This window comes from Amborella trichopoda, chromosome 4 (assembly GCF_054954075.1).
Source record: "Amborella trichopoda isolate Santa Cruz 75 chromosome 4, AtrichopodaSantaCruz75HAP2 v2.0, whole genome shotgun sequence".
Classification (NCBI taxonomy): domain Eukaryota; kingdom Viridiplantae; phylum Streptophyta; class Magnoliopsida; order Amborellales; family Amborellaceae; genus Amborella; species Amborella trichopoda.
Window position 1 is genome coordinate 18,910,727 of NC_142339.1, and position 11,863 is coordinate 18,922,589.

An 11,863-nucleotide genomic window follows, 5' to 3' on the forward strand; every position below is an offset into this window, starting at 1 on the left:
CCCAACCATGAAAAGTCTATCGAGGACGGAACAGGAACATGTCCATGAGAAGGGAAGCAGTTCGCTAAGTAAAGCCAGTACCCAAGTCGCATGAGCCTGATCAGCTTGCCCCTGTAAAAGGACACAAGTACCAAGGGCCGTTTATCAAAAGAAGAAAATCTCTCAGCCCCAAACCATGGTGGAGTTTCTCGAGCTCCTTCCTCCATTCTTGATTCTGTGGGATTTCTTCCCCAAATCAGGCGCTTTCGCTAATCAAGACTCGCAATTCAGTCGAGCACACATTCCGGAGCCTTCCTCTCCTCAGGTTCCCAAAAAGTCTAATAAGGGTGATGACATTAAAAGCACCTCCCAATGGTCCAAGCAGGGTGAAGACCTAAAAGATTCCTTGCACAAGTCCAATTCTGGTGATGACGTTAACAGCTACTCGGATCGGTTCAATCTGAGTGATGACCTTTAAAGCTCTCCCTCATCCTTTGCTCTCAGTTCCTCTAAACCTTCTTCTTCTTCTTCAAGTACAGTTTCTGAATGCCCAAACTTCGTGGCCCTTGATAAAGAACTGAAAGGTTACAACATCAATAGGCGGCATCGAAGCAAGTAAAGAAGACGGTAGCCCAAGCCGCTAGATTCCTGACAGTCGCTGATGCTGTGGCATTTCGAGCCAATGTGAAGCTTCCTCCCACCATTGAGGAACTCAGCAAGCAACACAAGAATCCCAAGCCCAAAAGACCCCAATGGTCTCTTGAGCCCGACTTCGAGCAACAGCTGAAAGAGTCGAGAAGGCAGATCTCCTATTCTCATGAAGCATGCCACACGGTGCAGATCTCTAAAGCAGCAATCAACGCTGACCCAATCAGCCTAAGGTCAGGCAGGAAGTTGCAGCCGCTCGTCCAGAAGCCTCGATAGCCTAGACTCTTGAAGTATCCTGGTTTGCCACTCACCCCATTCCTTAATACCCAAACCAGTCTACCACCACTCCTCAAATACTCGGGACCACCACCGGTTCCATACACCAATCCATTTTCAAACCCTCAATCTCCATCTAGCCTGGCCATACCAGGCTCAACTCCACAACCTAGCCAGTTGGCACTAAATCCGGTGGCACAACCTTTACCTTCTCCAACCTCTTCAAACCAGCTCTGATGCACAACAAAATCAGTCAGTACCCCAAAATAATCTTCACTACCTAAACCCAACTCCTAGTCTTCCATACCACCTAGACCTGTGGCGGGTCCAGAAGATCAAAGAACTGACTATGACAAAGACAAGTATGATGTGGAGGATGTATCTATGATCACTTAAACACAGAGCCCTCCCCTCACACTTTCTGAGCTCTGTTCTTCCCAGTTGTCCCGGGTTCCTCACAATTCGGCTTGTATGCTCCCTCTCCTTGAAGCAGACCCTTCCTTGGTCATACAAGAAGCTGATGCAGTTATCATGTTTCATGTCATCAAATCCTCATTCGAGGAGATGTCAGGAGAATGGGTACCTACATTCGAGGTTAACGAAGAACCCTCGAGATCACTAACTGAGGAGGAGGTAGAAATCCAAGAAGCCCACGAGGAATGGGAAGAAGGTGGGTAGGCTACGGTAAATGATTTTGATTAGATAAACTTAGGATATGAAGTTGATAGAAGGCTGACTTTTATTTCGGCCAACATGTCCCCGAAAGAGAAAGAAAGTTATACTGCTTTCTTGCTTGCAAATTGAGATGTCTTTGCTTGGCCTTACCACAAGATGCCCGATCTAGATCCCCAAATTGCAGTGCATCGACTTGGCATCGACTCATATTTCAAGCCCATAAAGCAGAAGTCGAGAAGATTTCGGCCCGACCTCAAAATGCAGTTCGATGTTGAAGTGAATAAACTCAGGGAAGCAAGCCTTATCCGGGAAGTGAAATGCCCGAAATCGCTCGTAAACATCGTTCCAGTTAAAAAGAAGAACGGGCAAATCAGGGTCTGCATTGACTTCCCTGACTTGAACGCTGCCTTTCCGAAAGATGACTTCACGTTGCCACTACCATAAATGCTTATCAACTCTACAGCCCATTGCCAAATCTTCTCTTTCATGGATGGATACTCAAGGTATAATCAGATAAGGATGGCATCAGAAGACGAAGAGGCCACCACCTTCCTGACTCCTAAAGGGGTCTTTTGTTACACGATGATGCCATTCGGATTGAAGAATGCTGGAGCCACGTATCAGCGGGCAATGACCACCATATTTAAAGATATGATGCACAAGGAGGTGGAATGTGGCGTTGATGATTTGGTGGTAAAATCTAAGAACAAGGAAGTTCACATGCGTGACCTTGAATGAGTGTTCGAACAGCTTCGCCAGCACCAGCTCAAGATGAATCCCTTGAAGAGCGCCTTTAGTGTACGTTCAGGAACATTCTTGGGGTTCGTTGTCAGGTACCGAGGGTTGGAAATCGAACCTGTCAAGATCAAGGTAATCAGAGAAATTCCATCGCCAATAACACTTCGAGAGCTCCGGTCTCTATAGGGCTAGCTTGCTTATATTCGAAGATTCATCTCCAGTCTCTCAGGTCATTGTAGGCCTTTTACACACCTGTTGAACAAAGATTCTCCTTTCATATAGGATGAGGGATGCCAGGCAACCTTGGAGGAATCAAAGAATATTTGTTAAGCTCTCCAGTACTCTCTACGCCAGTGTTGGGAAGGCCTCTTATTTTTTATGTGACTGCCCTCGACGAGTCACTTGGTGCACTCTTAGCACAAAACAATGAGGTGGGGAAAGAAACTTCTTTGTACTACCTCAGCCACAGCATACAAGGAGCTAAGAACTACCCACCAATCAAGAAGATGTTCCTGGCTTTGATCTTCGTTGTCCAGAAGCTTCGCCATTACTTGCTTGGCCATGAAGACTAGCTCATTTCAAGAGCTGATCCTATAAAGTTCCTTATGACACACCCCTGCCTGTCAGGGCGTCTGGCAAAATGGTCACTGTTCAACATGACATACATACCATAGAAAGCCGTCAAGGTCCAAGCCTTAGCTGATTTCTTAGCAGCACATCCCCTACAAGTAGAATTGCCCCTGTCAAGTGATCTCCCTAATGAAGAGGTGTTTTGTGTCAAGTAACCTTATGATTAGAAGATGCATTTTAAAGAGGCCTTTCAGTCTGAACGAGGTGGTGCTGGCGTGGTGTTTTTGACTCCTCAAGATGACGTTATCCCCTTATCCTTCTCTCTCACAGAGATAGTCTCGCACAATGACGTTGAATATCAAGCGCTCATAATTGGGCTCGAGATTGCTCTAGATAAGAACTTGGAACGGCTGGCCATTTTCGATTATTCTGAGTTGGTGATACAACAACTTAAAGGAATATACGACGTGAGAAAGGATAGCCTCAAGCCCTATCATGACACCGCTAAAACGTTGATGGAAAACCTCGATGACCTTTCCTTACAGCACATTCCCAAAAGGTTGAATTCCCAAGCTAATGCCCTAGCCAAGCTCGGAGCCAGCATCCAAGTCTCCCCAAAGGAACCCATGCCCATATGGGTAGCATAATGGAGACACCTCTGGCTAGTCAAAGATTTAGATGGGGACGATGAAAGGATTCTCTTCTCAGAATGTCCTCCTCATCCGTTCGCGGCACTCCTTGCTGCTAAGGATGTTCTCGAAGCCAAAAAAGTGGCGAGTCGGGGTGAGAAACAAGAGGAAGAGACCTTTGATTCGATATGTGCTCGAGATTGAGCAAGTTGAGGATTGGAGGGAACCAATAATCAACTTATTAAACATGTTCGGCTACCTGACGATCGTATTGAGAACAACAACGTACGAAGAATGTCCACTAAATACACTCTTCTTGAAAGGGACGCTCTCTTTTGACGTTCCTTCGATGGAATCCTTCTCAGATGTATCGACTCAAAGGGGGCAGAGCTCATATTAGAAGAATTCCATGCCGGTATCTGCAGACTTCACTAGTCAGGACCCAAACTCTATGAGCGGATATATAGGCTGCGGTACTACTAGTCATCAATGGTCACAGACTCGTTGGCATACGCCAAGAGATGTCAAGTGTGCCAAATGCACTCGAATCTCATTCACCAGCTGCCGAAACCTCTGCATCCTACGGTGATGTCATGGCCTGTCTCACATTGGGGCATGGACATTGTAAGACCCATCGAACCTCCGTCAGCATTGGGCCATACCTTCATTTTGACTGCCATGGATTACTTCTCCAAATGGGCCAAGGCAATTCCCCTCAGGACTGTCCCTAGGACAGCAGTGGCCACTTTGTACGACATCACATCATTTATCGACTCGGTGTGCCCGACCATATCACATCAAACAGTGGTCCTCTGTTCAGAACCAACATATCGATGGCATGGTTAACCAATTTTGTTTCGAGTGGAAGTACTCCATTATGCACCACCCTCGGGCAAATGGTTTGGCCAAAGCTTTCAACAAGACTCTTTGCAGTGTTCTGAGGAAGTCAGTGTTTAACACAAAGAAAAATTGGCACAAGAAGCTTCCTGAAGCCTTGTGGGCTTATCGCACCACCCACGGAGTGCTATTGACTCTACTCCTTATTCATTGGTTTATGGGAGTGAAGAGTTACTACCCCTCGAGATTCAACTCCCTTCGCTGCGCATTGCTGTATATCAGAATATGACTGAAGATGAATAGGTTAAGCTTTGCTATCAAGAGCTATACATGCTTGATGAGAAGAGATTCGAGGCCCAGTAGAACCTTGAACTCCATCTGGGGAGGATGAAGAGGACTTTAAACAAATCAGTCAAAGTCTGCTCATTCAATTATGGTGATTAAGTTCTAGAAGTAAAATGACCAATCGTTATGCATGAGAGATGTAAGGGGAAGTTTGAGCCAAAGTGGGAGGGCCCTTTCATGATCAAGAAAGCCTCACCAAACAGAGGTTATATACTTGTTTATTCTGACGCGAAGGAACCAATGCCTTCTATCAACAAACACTACCTGAAAAAGTACTACCCGTGACTTATGGTCTCGGAGGCAAGACCTTAAACTTGCCTCCGCAAAAAAAAAGAGAGGACAGACAAGATGAAAACCCGAAAAAGGCATCATGGGCAAAAGCGTCAAAAAGAAAAGAAAAAAAAAGACTGCCACAATGAAAACTTCTAAGGTCACTATGGGTAAAAGTGTCAAAATAAAGGGGGTGTGGTGAAAACCCTGCGGGGCACCCACTTGCAAATGAAATACGTGTTGATCCTGCCCTATAGGTCATCATGAGTAAAAATGTCCTACATCCCTGTAACAAGATGTTAAACTGCACGACATACAGTCTATGTGCACGACTATAATCTGCTTACATGTCTCCATGAGGTCCCTCACAAGCCGTTGTTCTTGTGCATCCATTGCACACGTGTCCCGAGCTGTCGCTCGTATGTCCTTCACACGCGTCCCTCGCATGCATGCCCTAGCAGCCATGGGCGATCTTTCCCCATGAAGTCGGGCTGATCGGGGCAGCAACTCCTAAGCCCGAGCCTGAGGACCTTCACAAATCGCCGCTCGAGCACGTCTCATGCACGCATGACCTGAACTGCCACCCACGTGACCTTTTGTGTGTGTCCTTCACATGCACACCCTAAAGTTCATCAAACGCACTTCCCTTCACATGTTGCCACGTGCATATCGTCGAGCGTCCCTCACCGCATGCTACTAGCGAGTGCTCCTCGTCCCATGCCACTGCTGAGCGTGTCACTCACTGCATGATTATGTCATGCACCTCTGACTTCAACAAGCTGGTCCTGAGCGTGCCTCTCGCCGCTACCGCCAAGCACGTCCATGCCGCATGTTGCTGTGCACTCACCGCCGAACATGTTTGCTGCCATGCGTACTCCGCTGCAATATGCACCTCGAAGGTCACTGTCATGCTGCGTCCTAGCATGCCATCTGTGTGTTGCCATGCACAACCCTCTGCCGTTGCACCCATTCCTTTTGCATGCACTATCATGCACACCTTCTCTAGCCAGTCTGTCCATGTGCGCACCAGCAGGTTCAACGCTCATCACCTTTCCATCACCATTGGGGTCAAATCCATCCCAAATCCTCAGTGAGTTAGATCCTCATCCATGAGCTCATTTCTAGTAAGTCCACCTCACATATGGCGACCCACATCATAGTCCAGTTGCACGACCTTAAACTATAGCAATTGTCCAATTGCATGACCTTAAATTGTAGCCAGTTGCATGACCTTAAACTGTAGTGTTGGTATAGTTGCATGACCTTAAACTGTAACAATGGTCCAGTTGCATGACCTTAAACTGTAGCGTTGGTCCAGTTGCATGACATTAAATCGGTCCAGGTTCATGAACTTAAACTGTAGCGCTGGTCCAGTTGCATGACCTTAAAATGTAGCGCTGATCCAGTTGCTTAACCTTAAACTGTAACAATGGTCTTGTTGCAAGACCTTAAACCGTAGTGCTGGTCCAGCTGCATGACCTTAAACTGTAGCACTGATCCTGTTACAATTTAAGGTCCAGTTGCATGACCTTAAAATGTAGCATTGGTCCAGCTGTATGACCCTAAACTATAGTGCACGTCCTGGCCGCATGACGATAAACTACTTTGCACAGTGGTCTAGTTGTATGACCCTAAACTATAGTGTACATCCTGGCTGTATGACGATAAACTGCTTTGCACAACTGTCCAACTGTATGACCCTATACTATAGTGCACGTCTTGGCCGCATGACGATAAATTGCTTTGCACAGTGGTCCAACTGAATGACCCTAAACTATAGTGCACGTCCTGGCCACATGACGATAAATTGCTTTGCACAGTGGTCCAGCTGTATGACCCTCAACTATAGTGCACGTCCTGGCTGCATGACGATAAACTTCTTTGAACAATAGTCCAGTTGCATGACCTTAAACTGTATCGCACATCCTGGCCACATGATGTTAATCTGCTCTGCCCAGGTCCCTGTAGCTTGACCTTAAATCCGCCTTCATGCACGTGTGCCCTCCTCCCTTGCACACACGGCCTTTTCATGCCAGCCCTTCTATGCATGCATTTGCGCACCATCTTCACTTCATCCCAAGTGAGTCTTACCTATACTTACGAAATGGTGAGCCATTCCATCATCTATGCTCGTCGTCAGTTAGTAGGTCACCCATTGTCCACCTTCCATTCGAACACCATCCATCATCTGTAGATAGTCTCATGCCATCTCCACCAAATGAATCAATCCACTAGCATACTCATTCCATGGCCTCCACAGACCGTCATTCACCACCACAATGGTTCAGTTGCATGACCTTAAACTGTAGCGAACGTCCTTGCCGCATGACGTTAAACTGCTTTACTCAGGTCCTAGAGGCATGACCTTAAACACGCCCCCACAAAAAAAAAAAAAGCATGGTGTAAACCTGAAAAGGGGAACACCATGAGTAAAAATAACGGGCGGGAATGGTCATGAAGCCATGAGTAAAAGAGTTCCATAAATAAAAATCAGGCATGGTGAAAACCCCAAATGGGAACCGTGAGGCCATGGGCAAAAGAGCCTAATAAAAATGAGGCTGGTGAAAACCGTATTTACGACACCACTTCCCCCTAGTCCAAGTGAAAACCTGCAAAGGGTGCTCCGACCAATAAAATTAGGTTGATGTAGCATTCGTCTTCACATGAAACTTCAACCAGCATTTTAGGAAAAATCCTCGGTAGCAGAATACTCTGTTATTGGGACCCAAAAATAAGATCACTCATGAGGCAAGAAACTGTCAATCCAAGCCAAGCAAACCTGGTGAGGTTGCAAACAATGCCACTCATATGTCCAACTGGGTGTAGACGTTAAAATCATCTCACAACATCCACAACAGGCAAGAAACTATCAAACTAGCTCAATACCTGCATACAACAACTAGGGTGAAGCCAATCATGGCTACCTTGATAAAACCCCTCCCTGACCAGACCAGATATTTGGGACAGACCAACAAAAAGCCCTCGACTGGACTCGACAGGATGGGACCTCAGAGGTACTCTGCTTGTCAAAGCAAACCTGGCGTAGCAGTAAACAATGCCACTAAGATGTCCAATAGGGTGTAGACTTTAAAATCATCCCTCACAAATAAGAAATTGTCATACCAGGCACCCTGCAAACCTAGTATGGCTGCCAACAACGCCGCCAAGATGTCCAACAAGGTGTAGACTTTAAAATCATCCCTCAAAGTCACTTCTCCCCCCAAAAAAGCCTCTATGTCTGAGCACCTTGGTCACCCCTCCAGGAAGCAACTTCGCACAACTACCCCTTCGACAAACATGTTGATCCGGTGACGAAGAAGTTTCTTTTTTAAGGCTGAAGGACCAATGTTGATTCCGAATGTTACCCTTCTCGCTTCTCTAGAAGGATAACATTCGCGGGGCAAGCTATTTAAGGTTACTTTTTAACACTTGTATCCCCGTTGTGGATAAAGAGAAACACAATATGCGACCTAGGTCCGCAGGTGAGAAAATTCCTGCTGACTATGGAAGCCTTAGGGTAATAAGCCCTAATCCATGAGCAAAATTTCCAATATTCTCAAAATGGCCCAAAAAGGTTCAAGAATGTTGATAAAGGTCTCTTAAGAACACCTATTGAGTTACATCGCAATCCAACGAGCTTAAGGTAGTGCAAATGTAGAAACAATTTTGAGAAAATCAGCCTCTATCACCCTAAAATGGACCTTATAAATATAACCTTATCACCGGAGCATCAAACGAATATGGTACCACTTCCATTAGATCCAGAACATCTGGAAGCCCCTAAGGACCAAGTTTCAGCTTGATCAGACGTTCTTAGACCAAGTTATGGCCAAATTACCTAAAATGGGTAGGTCACACGCTATTACCGTGCACCTCAGTGAACCATTTTCCATTAATGGAAACTATGTTCATGGGTTTTGAGCTCAAATTTGAAAGGCCATATCTCTCTCATCCCAGGCCAGATCAAGCTCAAATTTTACGAGTGTGTTCGTCTTGTTGACCCGAGCATTTTGATATGTGGCACGAACTATGTCATGGCCCAAACAGGGAGAAAAATACGAGAGAAGATCACAATTCAAGGCAAAGTTGCAGGTTTTCCAACAGGAGCACACCTCGATCGAGTGGCCACATCATGGCACTTGCAAGTCGGATCGACCCGATATTAGATCCATTACGAGCACAAGGTTCGAGGCTTCATTAGAGCCAAACCTTACACGTGATGGACGATCAGATTCGACTTACGATGAGTACGAAGTTTTTCCACTTTTCGACCACCGAAAGCCAAATTTCGGCCAAAAGATAAAAAATGGAAAATGGTCATTCGAACACCAAATCAAGCCACGTTTTTTGCCAAGCGCTCACGATAACTTGCTCGTCGATATTCAGCAAAAACATCTTCGAAAAGCACCGAGAAATGGGCGTAGTATTTAAACAAAGATCGCACGTTTCTCGTGATTTTTGCACTTCATGATCGTGGCCCAAAGACCCGATCCATGCCTCGAATGTGGCATCAAAACCACCGTCTTCTCGAACCAATCAAGAAAAGAATCATCTTTCAACTGAAGGGAGACCGGAAGTACCCTAAACCAACCTGGGAAGATCGCTAGAGTTCTTAGGCACAGCGACTCAATTGGAATTTCGTGGATTGTTGGTACAGGGGCAAAATCGCCATTTTGCCCCATTTTTTTTTAGAATTTCTTTAATTCACTTCATTGTTAATTTTTAGCAATTAAGTCAATTGTTCATTGTACACCCATGTTTGGGCCCCCCTTCTATATAAACAAGCACACACCTCATGTAATAGACCCTTCTTTCAGCAATAAAAATTACATTTCGTCATTTGAGTTTTGGGCAACATCTTGAAGAGAGAAAGAGGAGAGAGAAGACTTTAAACGATACCTTTAAGCATAAGGTAACTTTCTCTCTCCTCTCTTCTTTCCCTCTCTTTTTTCTCTCTCTTCTCTCTTTCTCTCTCTTCTCTCTTTTTATTTCTTCTTTCTCTCTCTTCTTCTTCTTTCCCTTTCTTTTTCTCCCTCCTTTCCTTTTCTTTCTTCTCTCTTTCCTTTTCTCTCTTTCTTCTTTCCTTTCCCTTCTCTTCGCTTTCTTTTTCTCTCTGCTTCCTTCTCATTTCATGTTCCTCTCAATCTGTTGTGTGCGACAGTGCATACTACCGAGCATGACATTCACTTCTCTCTTTGTTCATTGCGCGCGACAGTGTAAATGCCGAGCGTGACTTTCGTCTCTCTCACACTCTATTGCGCACGACAATGCGTATTGTCGAGCGTGATGTTTGCTTCCCTCTATGTTTGTTGTGCACAGCAGTGCAAATCCCGAGCGTGACTTTCTTCTCTCTCTCAGTCTGTTACGAACGGCAGTGCGTACTGCCAAGCATGACGTTCGCTTCCCTCTCTGTTCGTTGCACACGATAGTACAAATGTCGAGCGTGACTTTCTTCTCTCTCTCAGTCTATTGTGTGTGGCAGTGCGTACTGCCGAGCGTGACGTTCTCTTCCCTCTCTGTTTGTTGCTCATGGCAGTGCAAATGTCGAAAGTAACTTTCTTTTCTCTTTCAGTTTGTTGCGCACGACTGTGCATATGCCGAGTGTGACACTCGCTCTTTTGTCTGCTGCATGAGACAATGCATACTGCTGAGCGTGACATTCTCTTCTCTCTCTCAGTCAGTCAGTCAGTTGCGCATAGTAGTGTAAATGCTGAACGTGATGTCCTCTTCTTTCTGTCTATTGCATGCGGCAGTGCATACTGCTGAGCATGACATTCCCTTCTCTCTCTCTATCTTATGTGCACGGCAGTGCACACTGCTGAGCGAGATGTCCTCTCCTCTCTCTTCTCTCTGTTGCGTGCGATAATAAGCACCACCGAGTGCGACCTTTCTTCCTTCCCACTTTCTGCCCTGCACGATAACGCACACTGTTGAGCACAATCTTCTTTCTTCTTTTTCTCATTTTGCTTGTTTGACCAGAGGGCTGACAGAACCTTGTGTTGTTGTGTCAGTCTTAACGTTGAGTAGTTTAGCCGTTGTGCCGGTCAAGTTACCGTACCCGTCTAGCTGTCGCGCTAGATTAGTCACTACGTCAGGTCAGTCACTGTGCCAGTCTTGTCGTCGAGTAGTTTATTCATTGTGGCGGTCTAGTTACCATGCCCGTCTAACTGTCGCGCAAGACCAATCATTGTGCCAGATTAGTCACCGCACCAATCTTGTCATCGAGTAGTTTAGCCGTTGTGCTGGTCCAGTTACCGTGCCCGTCTAGCTGCCACACTTGATCAGTCATCGCGCTAGTCTCGCCATTGTGCCCGTCTACCCATCGGGTTAAGCATCTTCATTCTCTTTCTTCCCTTCTCCTCCCTCTTTGGAAGGTTCAGCGAGAGCCTAGCTAACTTTCATTACTTCTCCCATCTCTGCAAAAAAATTTGTTCTTTGCCTCTGAAGAGTTGGGTGAAATCCAAACCAACCTCCGTCCCACTTTTCTCTGAAGGACTAGTTGAAAGACTTACTAGCCTTCAAACTCTTGTTTCTTTTCTTTGTCTCACCCCTTTCTTTCTTTCTTTACTATAAGACCTTACTGAAAGTCCCTCGTCAAGGAGACGTCATGAGGCTGGAGAATTGACATGGACTCTTTTATGTTTTTTCTTTCACTAATCCCTGAGCACACAAGCACGTGTGTGTTCACCCTATGGCAATGTGGGGTTCTCAGACCTACTTGTCTGTACTCTAATGTGTGCGTGTGTTTTGCAGGTAAGAAGAAAACAGATCAAGGGAGGCGATTCCGAACCGGCCACAGGCCATGGGCGCATTCAAATGTGATCTAAGAGGGCACCCATGCGAGTTAGCCCGAGCGTGCCACGGACCCACATAAGGTGAGTCTCACCTTACGAACC

General features: G+C 46.0%; 1 protein-coding gene across 1 annotated transcript; it reads left to right on the forward strand.

Annotated features, from left to right (window-relative positions):
* Positions 1-3,116: 3,116 nt before the first annotated feature.
* LOC148782340 (uncharacterized) lies at positions 3,117-3,533 on the forward strand. Its single transcript, XM_088864618.1, has one exon. It carries the CDS (start codon positions 3,117-3,119, stop codon positions 3,531-3,533), a length of 417 nt encoding a protein of 138 aa, XP_088720744.1.
* The last annotated feature ends 8,330 nt before the right edge of the window (positions 3,534-11,863 follow it).